General features: G+C 37.8%; 1 protein-coding gene across 2 annotated transcripts in view; it reads left to right on the top strand.

The window, feature by feature from the left end:
* Nucleotides 1-4,264: 4,264 nt before the first annotated feature.
* The window catches only part of plekhg5a (pleckstrin homology domain containing, family G (with RhoGef domain) member 5a), a gene marked incomplete at its 3' end in the record, with an annotated part of 52,454 nt that continues 35,289 nt past the window's right edge, over nt 4,265-21,429 (top strand). The window contains exons 1-2 of one of the 2 annotated variants that reach the window (XM_079843799.1): nt 4,265-4,914; nt 12,420-12,499. In XM_079843799.1, coding sequence (XP_079699925.1) covers nt 4,860-4,914; nt 12,420-12,499 — 135 coding nt within the window. In that variant the 5' untranslated portion in view covers nt 4,265-4,859. The remainder of the gene's footprint in view (nt 4,915-12,419; nt 12,500-21,429) is intronic. The other variant, XM_079843800.1, reaches the window with a different exon arrangement.

Raw genomic sequence — 21,429 nt, 5'->3', positions numbered from 1 at the left:
ACAGTAATTTATTTTTGACATAAAGGTGAACTATTCAGCAATATTAACTACTAATTTAAGTATTAAGAAATTATATTACTACTTTAAGGTTCACTCTTATGTTGATTGTTGTGGGTTAATAGGATTTTTTTTCAATGTTACAATTGCCCCCAAAATGACAATTTTATAGTCAACATTATGATCAATGTTCAAATCAATTATCATTCTTTCTTATCATTTAATTATAAAAGTCTTTCTAAATGTAAATATTTAGTACCTTAAAGGTACATATTAGTACCTTTTTGGTTTTGTACCTTAGGGTACCGCCCCAGTGACAGCACTGTACCTTTTTTTCTGACAGTGTACCAAAAGATGGTAGATAAATTTAGTCTGAAGAAAAATGTAAAATAAAACTACATTTGGCCCCAGTCCACTTATATAATAGCCCGGCTCGGCCCTCCTACGTACTTCTGCTCAATTTTCATTTTCCTTCAGTACTCCGACTGGGACTGCGGTATAGTAGGTTTTCTCCGATCAAATTTTAACCAGTCCAATCAGTGAGTGGCTGAGAATGATGAAGTTGATGTTGTGCGCTAGTTTGAGTTGTAGTTCAGTAATGGCGGCGGAGAAAGATGCGAGCGAAGCCATTCATTCTGTTGTGGCACCCCTGCCGAATATCCAGAAGTTAAAGCCGGAGCAAGAACAATCTTTGCTGAGTTTTATTGGTGGCCATGATGTTGTGGCCCTCCTCCCCACAGGGTTCGGGAAAAGTTTGATTTTCCAGCTCGCTTCATAAGTGGTGAAGGAGTTGGCTGAAGCCCTATTCGGACGGTAATTGTGTCGGAAATTGTGTCGGAAGGCATTGTCGTAATTTACAGGGGCTTATCAGGGATTTTATTGCCGTCCGTCTCCCACCACCCGCTTAAAAATCCTCGGCCGAATTACCTACTGTTTTTGACAAACACCAATGTCGTGTGGTAATTTAATTGCTGTCCGAATCCACATCTCTGAGTTTTCAAGAATATATCACTTCAAAATTCACTGTTTATATCCTTTTTGACCACTGCAGAGCACCGTACGGTTGCGCTTCTCTGTAATTTGGATGCATTTCTAGACTTGTATTACATTAAATGCTGGCAAGTATTTACAAGAGCAATTTATTTCATCACCGCTCAAAAAATAAAAAGAAGAAAAGCACGTAAACATTTTAATTGGGCCGTTATTTACGACAGCATTATTCTTATCATACCAAGCTTGTGACATTTTATCTACAGCATACAATCATGTTACGGACCACGTGAGCAGCGCATTCCCGATCACAAAACTCTCCCCTCCACTGTGAATAAATCACAATCCGAATGCACAAGTTTTAGGTTTTATCACTGAGGTGGCGTGCACAATCTGCAGTTATTTTTACGGACTTCCATGTGAGAAACAGAGGCGAACGACGCATGACATACGTCACGACCAAACGTTAGCGATTGGTTATGGCAGATCCAGAGTGGCTCTGGGCAGATCCAAAAGTTTTAAACTTCAACCGAGTTCCCGCCTTCAAGGAAGTAAACGCTTGTCAATGGAGAGTGGCCAGACTCTCTGTACAAATGCGAGAGTCTGGTAAGACCAGGCTACTGATACAATGGCCCAAAAATGAAAATTCTGTCGTCATTTACTCTACCTCAAGTGATTCTAAACCTGCATGAATTGTTTTCTTCTTCTCAACACAAAAAATACATTTAGAAGAATATGGGTATCAAAACAGTTGATGGACCCTGTTGACTTCCATAGGGGGGAAAAATACTATGGAAGTCAATGGGGTCCAGCAACTGCTTGGTTACTGACATTCCTTAAAATATATTATTTTGTGTTCAGCAGAAGAAAGAAATTCATACAGGTTTGGAACAACTTGAGGTAGAGTAAACCATGAAAGAATTTTCATTTTTGGGTGAACTATCCCTTTAATGTATTCGTCATTCTTTTTCCAAACTAATTAATTAATCTGACGGGCTGCTAATCAGTTTAAGAAAAGCTTGTAGAGACAGTAAGCCATGAGTCTGAGCAGACACACATGCTCAACTCATAAAAAACTATTAGATAATGAGTATATCATCAATACATTAATCATTAATGTATTAATTTATTACTCTGAATGAGGGTAGTGAGACCATAGAAGCATGTTTACTTTGGCAGAAAGGACAGCCGGTGTATATTTTGTGCACATTTGATCAAAGATGAGGTAATCTCTTTTAATCTGTTTTAGATTATAGACCACAGTCAGGTGTGGGATAAGGGTTTAAAACAACAGATTTACCCTTCCCTAAAATGTCTCACAGACTCAGTTTATAAAAGCATAGTTGTTGTCAACCTGAATGGATTAGGGATTTGTCACACCTGATAAGAGCGATCTTCTACACGCTGATGGGATCTGATCCATAACAACCCAGGTATAGATCATCCAGGTCTGCCTTTCAGCTCACCAGCTCAGGGCACCAATCAGTCAGGAACATATCCAGCTCAAAGGTCCGACACCTTCAACATGTCCACATTCCATACACATGATTCACTGTCAATAGCAAGGACAAATAAGTCTCAAATGTGATGGATAGCAGCGTAAATGTTTTGCACAGCAGCACAGAATAAGATCTTTTCTCCAGACACATTGTGTCAGGAACAGCTATAAAGAACCCAAATAGTAGTGATGGTGAGTTTTAGCAGAAGATAAAGGCAGTATTGTCTGTTTTGCAGGCTGTCTGAGTAAGTGTGCTTTATGCCCAAGGTGTTTAATGGGGAGGCGGGGGAGCGAGAGCTGCAGAGGGTTAATACTCCACATATGGCCAGCTTGGCAAGCCAAGAACAGGCTTGCTTGTACTTAAAAGAGATGAAAAGATATGGGGGTAGGCTAGGCTGGCAAGAGACTCCATTATTTTAAAGTCACCATGAAATCAAAATCAACTGTTCTTGTTTTTTTATGCAATATTTTTACAGTATTTATTATAAATTCATTATTATCCGTGCACATCATTTCCATGTTTACTGACATATAAGGGGACCCTATGTTTTTTCTTGTTCAAGAAGCTCATCATAGATACGTCACAATAGGGAAGAATTGACTATAGCAACTTCCGTTTTATGGTGACTTCAACCCACTTGAGTAACTTTTGGAATAGAAGAACTGCAGTATATGATTGATGATGAGAATTGAAAACATTTAACAGCTAATTATGATTTTTTTTCTGGTGGTAAAGTACGTTTATGAGCTGCTTAATTCATACAATGTACTCAAAATAAAAATTAATTAAAACAAAATTAAATGCAAAATTATGTAATTTTTCGCCGCTAGAGGTCGCTTATTCAAAACAAAGGCAAAACTTGATGACGCCTGAATTTCGCAGAGCTTTTATCATGCTGCCGCTTCTTCCGCAGCACTGTTTTATCATATTAGATACATTATTTGAGTGTGTTGTTGATAGTTACGTAATAATGCTACTCTGTGTGATCGCTTGGTGGCTATGAGACACTTGTTGCACACTGCAGTAAGCTAGATCGATTAATGGTAAAACATGGTACTCGCTGTAAATCATGAAAACGAGATTTAAACAATACACTTTGTTGCGTTGATTCGTTTTCTGTCGATGAATGTATCCAAACAGTTACTCACCTTTCTAATAAAAGGGATTTCCCGGAAATCAAGGGTAATGCGGGTTTGATGTCATTGATAGGCAACACACGGACACAGTCCTGGTTAACATTGCTTATTTCTCTGGATAAAACATTCTTGGAAACATTTGGGATAATGTAAGTGCACAAGTCAACAAAATACATAACATTGTGGTTTTGGGATATTTTAATCCAAAAATCTTACATATTGTGCCTTTAATTATTAAAACTAATAAAAACTAATAATAATCATAAATACCAGTTTCCTAGTTAAAGTTAAAGTCAAATTTGAATGAGATGAGCTCGTAATCACGACTTCAGAAGTGGGAAGTAGGACATTTCCGATGCACGTGAAGGCAGCATAAAATGATCACATAATGGGAAACCCTAAAAGGTTCTATGAAGCACATGACAGAACCCTTTAAGGTTCTATAAAGAACATTTTCTACTAAGAATGACAGCTCAGTAGCTTCTGTAGAGCTTGATAAAGTCATGTGACATGGCATAAAATTGGGTAGATGTCAGTTGGACAGCAGAATAAATGTAGCATTTTTGCCTTAAATGTCATATCTGAAAGGTAAAATGAAATGTCAGATTGCTAAGAAAAAACCGAGGATGGGAAAGGGAGTTTGCGGAAACGCCTGCCTAGGTGATCCACAATGAAGTTAGAGGTAGGCTAGTTACAATATGAAACGGAGGAGACAACAGTGTTTTTATGGAATAACGTAGCCTACCTGCTTTTTTAATATGAAACAAAGCTGTGCGTGCTAAAAAGATGTTTACTTTGAAAGTGGATATGCCATGTTCTTATAACCCAATTCAATACGTTTCAGTAAACCTTGAGGCCAGAAAGGAGACAAAAACTTCGTGCGTCAACGACACAGTCAACAGGTCCTTTTGTGTCTCTGCAGCACAGAAGGTGAAGCGCTTTGGACGTCATTCGAGAGATAAGATATTTTAAAGAAACGTAATAGATTTGCAGTATACTATAGGGAACCACCATTACATACGCTATACATCGAATATACATGTCAGTTATATCAAACTTATTTAAAGTGACTTATCTTGCTCTTTGCTTTTGGGGGATTGCCAACAGCGCGTCAGAGCCCATGTCTGCTCTACTGCTGATACTCAGCGGACGGTAAATGGTCGGATGTCTCATCTCTTCAGAACAACAGATGAATACGCCGGACTTGGACATTAACCCACATGGTTAACAGCACATAATGCATCGATACGGATCGCCACCCAAGAGCTGGCTTGGACTTCGTTTGCGACTTGGTAAGTTGCATTTGTCTTACGTGTTACCGGCTGCAATAAAATAAGACATGTGAGGTGTACCTGTATATTGTGCATACTTGTGGCAATGATGACAACTAGTGCTAAAACAGCGTGCTGATGCGATACGTCCTTAAAGGGATATTTCATCCGGAATTTTGCTGAATTTCCCAGTCACTATTTTCCATTTAACGAGAATGAATGATGACTGAAGATATCAAGGTTCAAAAATCATCATAAACTTGTCATTAAACTATTTCTCATGTGCACCACGTAAGCATGATACAATTTGATTGAGTTTTGATTTAATGAGTTATTAGACATAGGCTACACTACTTTGCACAAGTATGGTAGCCAAATATTTAATCTCTTTATTTTAACTTGGGTGATAAGTAAGGGTGGTAATTTAGACTACCGGAAAGTTTTGCAGTTGTATTTTCTGTACATTCTGAGTCTGACCCTATAGTTAGCTATTAACTAAACTGATTGTACCGTGTGTTCGATACCTGAAAATAGACTGAACTTGGTTTTTACTTGTAATTATGTTTGTCTGTCTGTACAGGATTATGTCCTTTTTTGGCTATTTAAATCCAGTCTGCCACTCTTGGTCATGGCTTCTCTCATTCCTCACAATTAGATTTGGCTAAAATGTGTTTACATTGTGACAGGTAGACAGACAGCTCTGTGGTTTACTTAACTTCTCCACTGGCTTATCATAAGGAAATGTTATTCAATCTGTATCAACAGTTAACAGCTCTGTTTCAACATCTGCAAGTGTAGATTGCATTTAGGTTGATTTATCCAGATAAAAGTTATACCAGCTGATTTTACAGGAAGTGGTTCCAATTCATAGATTTTGACTATTATAATAAGAGGGTGAGTATTAATATTATTACATTTGAAAGGTTCAATTAATTTCCTTCCTGTCTAAAAGTTATTTTCAGTATATTTCCTTTCAGATGTCCATTTAAACATATGCATTTACATGCCCATATAACCCTCACTCGTTAGTTAATTTTTTCCCCCAGCAAGATTGACCACAAGATCGCAATTTTTTTACTATTCTTTTCGTCAATATAAATAGTTTGAAATCCTTAAAAAAAAAAATTTTGACAGTGGAAACAAAGTGACTCTTCCAACCAAAGGAAATTCCTCTTATGTTCTGTCTGTGAGGTCCAGGGCTATAGTTATTTGATTCAAACTTCAAACTAACAAATGAGGCTTTTATGAAGCTCACAGTTTATCAAGCTATTATGTGGTATTTCTTAAAATAATGTCAAATATAGTCTAAGCTTTGGAATTTATGATAAAGAACACCAGAAATAAAGACCTGTTTACCTGATTTTGAATTGCATGGAACTGTCTTGGCTATTTGGGAACTGTCACTTGGCTGACTAATTTGCCATCTAACCTCCAAACCAAGCCCATAACTGGTTTCAGATAGACTGGCCTGTTCGCCGTGTGCATGGCTGTCCTAATGCTAGTGTTTTAAACAAAGATAAACAATGTCAGGAGAATCACAGATCAGAGGATTAGCCTAGTTATTATAATTGACTGTAGTAGCTGTCAAACCACAGTGTTCTTTCATGTGTGGCCAATATGCTGGTGGTAACATATGTTTTACATGCTGAGTGTTATGAGCTGAAGATAGCATGATGACCAGCCAAATGCAATGCTGCAAACAAAATGTGGGTGTGGTGTGTGATGATCATTAGCATTTACGTAAATGTAATATTACTTGTATATTATATTACTATCTTGCTAGGTGTGCTAATGCACCATTGTATGCAGATGAACAGTGGGTGTCTGTAGCAAATGTTTATTGTCTTTTTTAAAACTATAAAATGATATATGTAAGACATGTCTTGTAGTCAAGCCACAATGTATCTTGAATTATCTTCATTTGGTTGCTTTTATCAGTGAGATCATGTGATGAACTTTATGAATTAATTAGGTAACTCGATTAACAGTCCTAGTTTTTATTTAAACTCTTCTATGTACTCAGAATCATGAGTGAGCACAACAGTACACCAGACGAGCCATTCCAATAGTCGAGCAACATACAGCAGAAACAAGATTGCTATTATGTCTCAACAATAAAGTTTGACCGTAATTATTTAATGTAATGACAGCCAGATGAAGTGAGCTGTAATTATAAAAGACGTTGTTGTACACCAGGTAGAGAGAAATGTCTAGGTGAAGATCAAAAGAGCTTTGTTGTTTGTACGTGTCCCAGCGAATGATTAAGCTGACAGAGTATGAGACTGTGGCGTATTGGCTTGACTGCCACTGGAAGCCTGGTCATTAAAACTAACCCCTGCACGTCACACTGCTCCAAATCACTACCATATGGCTGGAAATGTTGGATCCCAACAGCTAAGACTCTCCCATGCTACTCTCTAATTTGTCAGAGCAGAATTAGAAATTGTGGGGGTTCTGGAGGGCACTCGCCAGCTCTTGCTGCTGTTCTCTTAATCTTTATCTTAACCCTTTCTCATTTTCAACCTTTTGAGAGGTTATTGTCCTCCATTACTTTCGCTATATCACTGACTGTGGCTTGAGAGCCTGTAAACGGTATGGTTTCTGCTCCATTGCTCTATATGATACTGTAACTTTGAGATGCATGGAGTTTGTGGGCTACAAGTAGGTGGACATCTCAAAAGGCAGCTTTGTATCTCTTGCCATTCTGAAAAGTCACAGGTCCAAGTCTCCCTCACATCCCAGCATGCACTTCACATGTGTATGAATGCATCGCTTGTCTGGCGTGCTGTGTGGGTCAAGCCCCCCCTCTTTTTCCCCCTTCACATACTGGCTCACAAAGTCCAAAGCACCCTGTCTGGAAACTTTGGAGAAATCCAGTATTCTGAGAACTTTTCTCCACAAGAGAAGCCACTGAAGTTTTAGTACATTCTGTAATTTGGGGAAACATGAATAGGAATCATCTAAAGACTGATGTTTGGTTCAAGGTGTGAAGATCATCATCTCAATCTCCTCTGTGTGTTAACAAGTGAGATGTGGCATTAGATTTATCGGTTACGCTTGGATTGTGAGGCGCAATGTTTTATTGGCGACGGCATGGGTCTTATGAACTGGAAACTCTGCCATGTACTCAGAGTGAGTTGGGGGTGGAGAAGTACACCTGGACCTCCCTCATGGACATTACCCAGAAGTCTTGTGGTAAGAGATTTTAATTGACACCATTGAATGGTGTAAGACCTATTTTTTACCCCAAAGGTCAATTGCGAAATTGTATTTTTAAAGTTGTTTGTTTGTAATTTAGAAGATATTACATAAAACTGAAAATGGATAGGCTGCGTGTTATTTCTCATGCCGTGTTTATTCTTACAACCAAGTACGGTTTTCATTAAATGACTGGTACAAGATTGCAATATTTTCCCCAGAGGGTCTATAGTTCACCCACAAAATGAAAATTCTGTCATCATTTACTCACCCTCATGTTATTCCCAAGCATGCATGGCTTACTTTCTTCTGTGAAAAATAAAGATTACTAGATTACTCTAGATATTTAGCAAAATATCCATGTTGCTCCTGCTCCATATAATAAATGTGGATGAGACCATGGACTGTCAAGCTTTGAAACGAACAAAAATCCTTCTTAAAAGCATCATAAAAGTAGTCCAAACAACACATGCACAATTTTCCAAATCTTCTGAAGTCATATGATATTTATGTGAGGGATAGGCTGAAATTTTAGTTATTTGCTAAAAATCTGGCCTAGAAAATCTGTGGTCACCATATACTTTCAATGGAAAAAAGCAACAACAAAGGACATTCAGCTACAGTGTAAATGACCTCGTTTTGTGATCCATGGAAAATAAGTAAGTCAAACATCTTTGGCAGACAGTAAATAAATGATAGTTTTATATTTATATTTTATTCATTTATTTGTATGTGTGTGTGGTCCTGGTAAACCCTACGTTATGGTGATAAATATGTCCCCACAAAGATGAGAAATCCTTGTCCTTGTGGGGAAATTTTTGGCCCCAATGTGGAAACGACATATAAATCATACTAAGTGATGTTTTTTGAAAATATAAAAATGCAGAAAGTTTTGTGATGGGCAGGTTTAGATGATATAATATACAGTTTGTACAGTATAAAAATTAAATGTCCAAAAACATGAAAACCCAGTATGTGTGTGTGTGAATCTATGCTTTTACACTTAGGTCTAGTGGAACAAAATGGCTTCTTCCTTTTTTCTTTTTTTTTACTTTTGTTGTGGATTTGTGTGAAGAACCACATGTTTGGTTTCCACTAAGTAGTCAGAAGGTTTGTGACACCAACGTGCAGAGGGAGAGTGAGTTTTAGCTTGTCCATACTATCCTTAAAACAGTATTGAAATGTGCTAATGCCCCAATTAGGACCCACTCTGAATGACCTTTGCCTCTGGAAGTATTTTGTCTGTCTAATCACTCACTCTATCCCTCTTTCTCCATACACTGTTTACTTAAATCTTTAGATTTATTTTAAAGCATGTGAAATAAATTTGACAGTTGTGCAATGAAGTGTAGCGTGTCATTTCTGTGCCTCTAAGTGGGACCAAAAAGTGCTGTGAACACAACTATTTACGAACAGGTTTCCCAAAGACATTGCCCATTACATAAGCAGGTTGTTCCTCCCTAAACTCACGGCATCTGTTGAGCTAATTTTGCAATGTCGGTTTCTTTCTAATCTCCCAATCTCAAGCCCAAAACGCAAGAGGATTAGTTAGCTAGGAATAAAGAATCAACTCCACTTCAGCTGATAATGTTTTGACATTCTCAGACCTTCCAAAACATACACTGGCATCCATGGCATCATCTTGGTGTTCCTCCAATGGAGGCAAAAGGAAACAAGTATTAAATTTTTCCGATCCACTTGAGACTGTAGATGTGCTTAATGCTCCTCAGGAACTTCAGCAAACAACTAGGTAAACAGAAGGGCATGAAAAACGGATCATGGCATTCTGCACATTCCTTACATAGAGAATTTTTAGGAGGTGCCCTCTGCCTCTCTGACTAAACAAGGAGAAATGGAATATTCTTCATCGAGAGATGGAGGCGAGTATGGAGATGGAATGTGAGCAGTGTTGAGGATAATATGTGGTGATGCTCTGCTTTCAGGATGTTGGAAAATATGCAGATGAGATGCCTAGATGAAGTAGGAACTACAAACCTTTTAAATACCATGGTATATGAATATAGCAAACATTCACAACCATTGTATATGTTCTGTCACTTTATTTTCATTGATTAATGCATATGCTGCAAATTGCGGTTGTTTTGGGTTTTTAACTTTTTTCAAAAGTGCCCAGAAGTTAAGAAACACCCTTATATCAATGTACCATCACTGTAGCATAAATTGTAATAAAGCAACCTGTATAGGAATGTTTCTTAGTAATATATAATGTTGGCTGTCTATGTTGTTGATTTAGTCTCTTTTGTCTATGTTGTTGTCTGGAAGGGCTTCTGTTCAACCAGTTTTGAGGTGGCAGCATTGCTAGAAAGGAGATTGAGCAGTTGAATCAATGAAAAATCTTGCACTTTTTCACAATAAACCCTGTGGGTTTCTAGGTAAGAGGAATACCACTGCCCTCACTGAAAGGAAAATCAGCCAGTCTGCCAGCAAACTTGTAATGTCTGGAAATCTTAGATTTCCGCCAATTTTTTTTGCTCTCTGTCTGTTTTTCTCGATTTTTCCTCTTTCTTTTCCTTTTTGTGTTATTGTCAATTCTTCAGTTTTCAGTTAATTCCTTCCTCAATGTTTCATATTTATTTGAATTTTTAATCATCTCTTCTGGTACCAGTTTCTAGTCTTTATGGACTTGCTAGCATGGCTGAAGGAAAGGATGGAAAGGATTTATATATGTTATAAAGAGATGCACGCAATTTTATTTGATCAGCATATCATGCAATTAAGTAGTTGGCGCAAACTGTATCACTAGTATTACGATCCGTCTAGGTTAAGACCGTAAAAAATAAATAAATAAATAAATACAAATATGACTCCCCCGCCCAGTCGTCAGACCAAAAAACATCAAATTAAACCAATAAATCCAAAATTCAAGAAGAAAGATAAATGTTTTATTAAGATAAAGAAAGTTAAAATAAATATAAGCAAATTTAATTCATATTTCCAAAGTAACATAAAGTGGATGTACGATCGTCAGGAAGACCCAAGGCCCAAAATAACAAACAGAAGCAAGTAATAGATAAAATTCAAACTAACTTCCCTCGAGGTAACCAAAATAAAATTCAACACATTGCCCTAACTACACTAACAAAAACAGAGCAAACGGAATTTCAAAAAGAAAGGGCAGGTCAACCCTAGAAAAACATCCACACAAAAAGAAAAACAAAAGAAACATAAGCCTATTTTAACAGAATCTAAAGAATATATAATGGAGGTCTGACGGCTGGAGAGGAGACAGGAGAAGTGCGACCGGCCCGCAATCGCAACAGCTCGCCGCCTGAAAGCGGAAGGGGTGGTTTTAAACCCTCCTCAATTATTGTAGTCCAATCATGGAAAGAGGCGGAACCATCCCCCAGCTGGTTACAAAATTCCTGTTTAACACAAACAGCCAAGCAAAAAAAAAAAAGAGAACACACACAGAAATAGCAATAACGAAAAAAAGAAGAGAAATATATATATATATACATATATATATAAACGGAATTACACATAATTCCGTAACACTAGCTCTTGTTTTTGGTTCTCAGTTTTTTCAATCGCTCTCTCCTACATATCCCCCCAGCTGCCTCGTCTATTGCTGTATTGCTGTTATGTCTTTTGGCTCATGCCCAAGGACATATCCCCCACAGGCTCACTGTGTTCACAAGAATCCCTCCATGGTACCCTGTTATGAAATATCTCAATCATATTCATCTCCTTGATACTTCCATATAGAGCTATTGAGTTTGTAGTTGGTTTCATTGTAAAATGTGCTATGACAAGTGCAATTATGGGAGTTTACATGCTTGATGTTTCAGACAACCATTGTAGTATTTATGTAGCAACTTGCTAGAAGCTTACATATTCAAACAGCAGTTTCAAAATTCATGTTTGAGGACTGTGTGTAATGTATGTTGTTGAGTGAAAGTTTCTAAGTAATATTACCACACACCTTATTTTACTTATAAATCCAAAATTAGCATTTAAAAATCCATAGGAAATTCTCAAGGAGATCTATAGCAGTTAGCCTTCATGTGCGATCACATTTACCGTTGTTTGTCAAATCCAGTTTAAATAGGAATCCACTCAAATGAAAATGATTTCGCAATGGGTTCAGGTTGGTCTCACAGATTCGCAAAGAATGTTGTTGACCAAAAGAAAGCTGCTTGGTTTGAAAGCTGTGCTTCATAAATCGCTACACTATTGACAACAGACAATTGACCTTTTTTTGTTTGTGAAATTTGACAGCATTTTTCCAGTTTGGCCTACAAATTGACCTCACTTATAATTCCTTCCTACATACAGTTGACCGTTAACCTGTTTGTGTGTTGTTTCAGGTGAGAAGCCTGCACAAGAGGAGAAAACCGGCATCTTGTGTCAGCATCCCAACTGTCCTGAACGGCGGCTTGCTTCCAAGGTAGGACATCACAATGAACTAAAGTGTTTGCCCATTGCATTTATCGCAGGGAATATTCCAGGACAATTATCATTTGTCAGCATGTGCGCTTAGGGAACTGACAGGAAAAACAAAAGTTTTGTTTGTCTTTGTGCTGTTGAAAGCTCAGTGGCGAGAGGAGGTATGTGATGTTATAGGCGGCATTTCACCAGCCTTCTCCTGGGAGTCTGGGGACGCAGGCATGGAAAAGTGAGATTACTGTGCGCACATATATGAGGCTGTTCGCACATAAACAAACTTAAACAAAACACAATATGTCTCTCCCTTCCTGTCTTTCTCTTTCTCTCCCTTTATACACTGTCTCTTTTCCTGTCTCTCTCTTTTTGTCTGTTGAAATGTAATACATCTTGTCTGGTGACACGTTTTTGATTGTGTTTTATTGTCATGGGTTCATTGCCAAACTGGTTTAGCTAAAGAGTCAGTGTATTCCTCCCAGTGTCCCTCCTTTTAAACATCAGTCACTCACATTTCCTCACTGGCAAACCCGGTGCCTATTCATTACCCACACATTCCACTTTTGTGTTTTAACAGGTGTTCCTTTACCTTTAAAATTGTCAATTACAATGCTGCTGCAGTAATGTGCTGATGTATTGGTCTTCAGGTTGGATATAAACAGTGTTTGAATTGGACAAAAACAGGCGCCAGTATTCCCTTTCTTTGCAGGGAAAGTGAATAACACTGATTATCTTTTCATCACGGCACCTGTTAGTGGGTGAGATATTTTAGGCAGCAAGTGAGCATTTTGTCCTCGAATTTTATTTGTTAAAAGCAGGAAAAATGGGCAAGCGTAAGGATTTGAGTGAGTTTGACAAGGGCCAAATTGTGATGGCTACAATAGGTCACAGCATCTCCAAACCTGCAGCTCTTGTGTGGTGTTCCTGTTCTTCATTGGTCAGTATCTATCAAAAGGGGTCCAAGGAAGGAACAGTGGTGAACTGGCGATAGGGTCATGGGCAGCCAAGGCTCATTGATGCACGTGGGGAGTGAAGGCTGGCCCGCGTGGTCCGATCAAACAGACGAGCTAGCTCAAATTGCTCAAGAAGTTAATGCTGGTTTTGATAGAAAGGTGTCAGAATGCACAGTGTACCGCAGTTTGTTGTGTATGGGGCTGCATAGCCGCGGACTAGTCAGGGTGCCCATGCAGGGAGCACCAACAGTGGGTACGTGAGCATCAGAACTGGACCACGGAGCAATGGAAGAAGGTGGCCTAGTCTGATGAATCACGATATGAGAAATCCCCTCCTATCCCCTCATACCACCGTAAAGGGTTAAGTTCACCCAAAAATGAAAATTAACCCATGATTTACTCACCCTAAAGTCATCCTAGGTAATACGTGTATATGACATTCTTCTTTCAGATGAATAAAATCTGAGTTCTATTAAAAAAGTCCTGGCTAATCCAAGCATTATAATGGCAGTGAATTGTTGTCTCGTTTATGAAGTCTATAAAAGTACATCTATCCATCATATAACTGCTCCACGCGGCTCCGGGGGGTTAATAAAGGCCTTCTGAAGCGACGTGGCGTGTTTGTGTAAGAAAAATATCCATTTTTAAAACTTTATAGACTAAAATAACCTTCTGTGCACATCGATTTGCGGCGAAAGAGTAACCCCTGACGCCTTGAACCCTTGACGCAGAAGCGCAGAGGATAGAGCAAAACAAAATACAGAATTAGAGTCTAAAACAATAATTTTTTAACAGAAATGGCGGAGGATTTCGATATAAGAGAAAAGGGGTTTGAGTTTGTTGCCCAGCCCTATCTGTGAGAGGCGTCAAAGCTTGCAATGCTTCTATACACTCACCTAAAGGATTATTAGGAACACCATACTAATACTGTGTTTGACCCCCTTTCGCCTTCAGAACTGCCTTAATTCTACGTGGCATTGATTCAACAAGGTGCTGAAAGCATTCTTTAGAAATGTTGGCCCATATTGATAGGATAGCATCTTGCAGTTGATGGAGATTTGTGGGATGCACATCCAGGGCACGAAGCTCCCGTTCCACCACATCCCAAAGATGCTCTATTGGGTTGAGATATGGTGACTGTGGGGGCCATTTTAGTACAGTGAACTCATTGTCATGTTCAAGAAACCAATTTGAAATGATTTGAGCTTTGTGACATGGTGCATTATCCTGCTGAAAGTAGCCATCAGAGGATGGGTACATGGTGGTCATAAAGGGATGGACATGGTCAGAAACAATGCTCAGGTAGGCCGTGGCATTTAAACGATGCCCTATTGGCACTAAGGGGCCTAAAGTGTGCCAAGAAAACATCCCCCACACCATTACACCACCACCACCAGCCTGCACAGTGGTAACAAGGCATGATGGATCCATGTTCTCATTCTGTTTACGCCAAATTCTGACTCTACCATCTGAATGTCTCAACAGAAATCGAGACTCATCAGACCAGGCAACATTTTTCCAGTCTTCAACTGTCCAATTTTGGTGAGCTCGTGCAAATTGAGATGAGTGGTACCCAGTGGGGTCTTCTGCTGTTGTAGCCCATGTGCCTCAAGGTTGTGCGTGTTGTGGCTTCACAAATGCTTTGCTGCATACCTCGGTTGTAACGAGTGGTTATTTCAGTCAAAGTTGCTCTTCTATCAGCTTGACTCAGTCGGCCCATTCTCCTCTGACCTCTAGCATCAACAAGGCATTTTCGCCCACAGGACTGCCGCATACTGGATGTTTTTCCCTTTTCACACCATTCTTTGGAACCCCTAGAAATGGTTGTGCTTGAAAATCCCAGTAACTGAGCAGATTGTGAAATACTCAGACCGGCCCGTCTGGCACCAACAACCATGCCACGCTCAAAATTGCTTAAATCACCTTTCTTTCCCATCCTGACATTCAGTTTGGAGTTCAGGAGATTGTCTTGACCAGGACCACACCCCTAAATGCATTGAAGCAACTGCCATGTGATTGGTTGATTAGATAATTGCATTAATGAGAAATTGAACAGGTGTTCCTAATAATCCTTTAGGTGAGTGTACATCGCATATGGGGTTAATTTTTGCCGGAAGTTGAATTGCGTACGGCTTTGGATTAGCCAGGTCTTTTTTTAATATAACTGATTTTATTCATCTGAAAGAAGAATGGCATATACACCTAAGATGACTTGAGGGTGAGTAAATCATGGGATAATTTTCATTTTTGGGTGAACTAACGCTTTAAATAAATACTTTAAATACATGTTGTGTACATAAGTGTCTATTACTCGTCCCTAAACATCACAAAAACAACTGAAGTGTGATTGGTGGCTCACATGTAAATCAGGTAATTATAGTTCATATTTGAATGGGCAATTATTGGTCAAAATAATGCAGATAATACCTGGCTTGTGAGAATAACACTCTTTTGTCTAGTAAGACCATAGAGGCAGGCTATCTTGTTGAGCAGGTACAGATGAGAATAATATGTTTTTTTGTACACTAGAATAATTCCCCGGTACCAGCATTCTTCAAACTGTGGATACAGATAAACCCAGTATAAAGGAAACCGATAAATTTTGTTTACACGGAGCATGTCTGATTCATTATAGGACATCACAGTGATGTTTACTTGTTTTTTTTGGTGTCCTACATTTCCTGTCTGCACAACCCTGCCAGTGTCCTCTGAACTTAGTGAGCTTTTGAAAAGAGTCTCTGGGTAAACACTTCTGTTTCTAGTCTTCTCTGATCGAAGCCAGACTTAACTTAATGTACCCAATGTTTTTATCTGAACCAGGAACACACTTATGTCATTACCCTTAAAATATGGAAAGATGAGAGGAACTCTTGTTTATTTGAAAAGAACGAAGGAGAGTTTTCAAGTGTGCGTATGTGCGTGTTTATGTTTTGAGGTCTTTGTGGCTCATCTCTTGTGGGCTACAAACCTCATGTAGGTTTGTTCTTCCTGTCTCCTGCAAGGGGTCAAGAGGTGAATATACACAAAGATGATGACGATAGTTTGCTGTTGACGTTTAACTGCTCGTCCTGCTAGCTGACATTTAAAGGTGAAGTGTATATTTTTTCAATGTTCAAATACTCTTATCTCAGAGGCAAATGTAAGCAATTCATAGATTATTTTCTCTGAAAACAAGTGTAAATATTGTAGTGTTTTCAAACCATTATTCTGTTTGTTTGAGCATCCCGACCAGCAACAGTGACTCAACCAATGAGTTTAGGGGCGGGGCTGTCTTTTTCTCTGACCAATGGTAGCTTAAAATGTGTCCCAGCCACTGCTACTTTATTACAAGAGTTCCTTAGTGAACCAGGGGCAATAATAATTTAAAATAATAATAATAATATAAATTTGAAAATAATATTATTATGTTGTGTATAATACTATAGACAAGCCAGAGTAATTTATTTTTGATGGAATAATTACTTTATAATGTTATTGCAGTCTTACACACATGCTGGACAGTTACTCTGAGCTGTGCATTAATTTGAACGGATATTACACATTATAATGTGACTGATATTATGGGAGTGGCTTGATGCGGCGCAGGAGACACAGATAACTTGATCTTGACCCTTAAGAAACTTTAATTAATGCTGTCACGTAACAAATCTGCTTCAAATTTAATAAAAATGTTCATTAATTGCTAATTACAACATTGAAATAAAAACATAAAGGGTGTATAAATACTATAAAATCGTGAATATAAATAATTGGGAATAATGTTTAAAAAAAAAAAAACATTTATCATTTATCTACTATAACTTTTATGTTGGTTTGGTCGTTTGGCTGTTTCCTTAAAAAGGTTCAGAAATTTGTGGGGGGTTTTTGTGTAATTTGTCAAGTTTTTTGCCAGCTGGCTTCTTTTAATTATATGATGTCATTACGTTGCTGTCTTGCCGCTAGCCAATCGCTGCATTGCTGATCGTGGTTTCGAGTATCGATGCATCTGCCCTCTTCAGGGAACACAGGAACGCGCAGTAATCTTAGATAACTTAATCCAGATATTTTAATCCAATCCGCAAATTCGTTTGAAGAACCAAATTAGCCAGAGATCAGTTATCACGATTAGAAGATCTTGGATCTGTCAAACCATCTCAGCTGTATTAAGCGAGGTATGAAGAACGGACCCCTTATTTGAGAAGACGTTCTACTCGGATATGTGTCACAATAGGGAAGAAAAGACTATCGCAACTTCCATTTCATGCTGACTTTAAGTTTGGCTCTTTTCTTGTACGTAAACATACTGGGATGTCTTTATTTTTGTATGTCACAAAACTAGTCCTATTACAGATTCATTCCACACAATATTAACACAGAACAGGATCTGTAATATTTTAACACGGCATGAGAGTTTGTGTATGTATATGTGTGTTTGCTTTGATAATTTATGTGTGTGTGCGTTTTCATGCTTGTGTGCATGTGTAAATGTGTGTGTGAAAGTTGTGAAATAGGCCGACCATCCTCTTCCCTTACACAAACACAGACTAAACAGTGACTGCACTATAATAAACACAGACATTAGCAGATGACTGTAATTTGTGTTGTAAAAGATGAATGTGCTGCTTACCAAGACATTACTAAGCTGGAGTAGGACAGAGTATTATGGGTTAGCAGATTGGATAATGGTGTCTTTCAAATGCTTTCTTCATGAAAATACCCGAATGTCGCCCTGTCACAAGGTTGCCAATGTCTTGGCATTCAAAGGCATGATTTCAGTTAAAAAAGTAGGTTAATTGCTTTTCAGTCTTCAATAATATATTTAATCTATTGGCTTCAGGTTAGCCTGGCATCCCGTCGCAATGGATTTTCCTCACAAAGTAATTTTAAAGGCATCAAGAAGCTCACAACCATGAAATGAGCTTATTAAAAGAATCGTTCAACCAAAAATGAAAATTGTCACCATTTATTAATATAGTTCCAAACCTGTATGACTTTCTTTCGTCTGAGGAACACAAAATATTGATAAATGTCAGTGTTTTTGTCCCTATTTGAAAGTCAATGTGGTTTGGACCCCAATGTACTTCATAATACTGTCTTTTGTGCTGCTTTTCTTTTAAAAATAGCACGTTTTCAAACTCGTTAACAGTCGTTAATATGATTGAAAGGATTATTTCAGCTTCTGCAGCAGATCTGTGCTGTGTCTCCTCTGTCACTGCTTTATGTCTCTCTTTTTGTGTTGCCTTACAGCTGAGTGTGAGAACAGACTGAACTCACACCTGTAACATAACAGTCTCGGGAGACACATTCAAAACTTAATGTGCTCCCTGAAATATTTCAAGGACAAAAGAATTGAAAAGTGGAGGAAATCAGTGTTCGTGGAACACTTTGGATTGTGAAGCCCCACTAACACTTTCGACCACCAGATGGAGCAATAATACTCAGCTTTTAGGAAAATATCTACTGTGTGTGTGTGTGCTTGGAAAGTCACATGGACAAAATAATTCAAATGCAGATTTTTATTTCAATTTAATAAAGTTTATTTAAAGTGAATTACAATTATTAAGAATTAAAAAATTATTAATAAACTGTAAAGCTATATTTTTAGCTGTTTTTTGTGGGGGGTTTGCTACACACACACACGTATACTATATAATATAATAAAAAAAATTAAACGAGGCTCAAACATCCATTTAACCCTCTGGTGCTCTTCGTTTAGGGGTTGCATTGGTTGTCTTCCCGTCATAAGTGACCGGGCACCTAAAAATTAAACTTCCTCCACCTCAGTAAAACGAATGCAATTTATTTTTCTTCAATAATATTTTTTCTTTTTAATTTTGTATTTTGAGATTATTTGATGCAATTTTTTAATATTTATGCAATAATTGTTGTCTATTTTTGCCATTGAAAATTATATAACCTTTTTTTTTATTATTATTGCAGTATTTCAGGTTAAAATAGAGACTATGCCTTCAAATATATTTTTTTGAAGGCAGATTAGCGCCCTCTTTTGGAATTATTTAAGAAATCATGCATCCATGGGTGTAATCACTAGAGGTCTCTATGGAGAATTCCCTAGTTCTGTTTTGAACACATTTAATGACTTTTTGTTGATGGATTTGAATATATATTCAAAAAATCTCAAAGACTATTTATTATAAAGTTTTATATATTTTTTTGTTTGTTAGAAATATAGATTTTTTCTGTGAATTTGTGTTTTTGCAGATTTCCCATTCATTTCCAATGGTGTCATTTTTGACCGAAGAGCACAAGTGGGAGTATTTTTTTTACGACTCGAATCATGCCCTCCATTTTTTTGTGTGCTTACATACCTAATGCTAGAAAAGTCACCAAGTTTCATATCATTCTGATAAGGCTGTGATCTTTAAAAATTCCAAATGTGGTTCATAGGTTCAGTTTTTCATAGATGTGTATGTGTATAAGTGTGCGTGTGTGCATGTGTGTGTGAGTGGATGTGTCAATATCACACTCTTGATGTTTTAGAGTGTCACCCCTTTACTGCTGTGTACTTTTTTCAGCATTGTGGCCGATTTGTAGATTGTACACACACAAATTCTGTGAAATTTTGTGTTTTTGCAGATTTCCCATTCATTTCCTATGGGGGTCATTTTTACCAAAGAGCACAAGTGGGAGTAATTTTTTACGACCATTTAGCATGCTCGAATCATGCCCTCAATTTTTTTGTGTGTTAACATACCTAATGCTGGAAAAGTCACCAAGTTTCATATTTTTCCGATGAAGCTGTGATTTAAAAAAATTCCAAATGTGATTCATAGGCTCAGTTTTTTATAGGTGTGTGTGTGTATAAATGTGCGTGTGTGTGTGAGCGGTAGGGTGACCACCCGTCCCGCTTCGTTGTACTGCACAGCATTTTCACCCCTTGTCCCGCATGTCGCATATTGAGAAAATGTCCCGCATTTTCATCAGTCTGTTGGTTTTTAATGATCATATTGAGAAAACATGCATGCGTTCTTTTGCCTTTTTAAGAAAGCATTTTATATATTATTTTTGCCTCATTGTTTTTCACCTATATTTAACAGCGCTTCGTCAGAAGTAACATCCCGCCTTACACAAATAAAACAGCCGTTTTTTAAATCCTATCCAATGGTTGAAAGGAAAGGAGTAAACACGGTCACTAGTAGGTTGTGACGGCTGTCAATCAAAATGTGGAGCAGTGATTCGTTCCATGTGTTCCCTGTCAGAAAACGAATGGATAATTCTGTAGGCTATATAAATTAATACATTTTAAATTCATGTTGTTTTATGTTTTATTTTTTCATTATTTATTTAGTTGGATTTTAGTTGCACTTGGGCAGAACTGTTTAAAAAATAGTTATCTGCATGATGCCTGCTGCCTTTGGGCTCAGTGATGTTGAATTTAAGATTATACAACAGTTTCAGGTTATGCTTTCGTGTTGGTAACATGTCCCACATTGTCCCACACAAACTTAGTAATCGTCCCACATTTGGTTTGTTTGATGGTGGTCACCCTAGTGAGCGGATGAGTCAATATCACACTCTTGATGTTTTAGAGTGTCATCCCTTTACAGCTGTGTACTTTTTTTCAGCATTGTTGCCGATTTGTAGATTGTACACACAAATATTCTGTGAATCTTTGTTTTTTTGCCGATTTCCCATTCATTTCCTATGGTCGGTCATTTATGACCGAAGACAATGAACGCTACTTTTTTTTTTTACGACCAATTAGAATGCTCGAATCATGACCCCAATTTTTTTGTGTGTTTACATACCTAATACAAGAAAAGTCACCAAATTTCATATCATTCTGATAAAGCTGTGATTTTTAACATTTCAAAACAGAAAAATTTCCGGTCAGAAATGACCGAAGAGCACCAGAGGGTTAAGCATGCGTGTTTATTTTAGTACTTCTGTCAGTGAAACAACATACTACAGCCTGTAAAACATTTAAATAAATATCAGTAAATAATGGTAATATAAATAATAGAGAAAAGTAAATAAAGAAAGT

This window comes from Gobio gobio (genome assembly GCF_949357685.1).
Source record: "Gobio gobio genome assembly, chromosome: 19".
NCBI classification, from domain to species: Eukaryota; Metazoa; Chordata; class Actinopteri; order Cypriniformes; family Gobionidae; genus Gobio; species Gobio gobio.
This window is presented reverse-complemented; position numbering and strand designations above follow the sequence as displayed.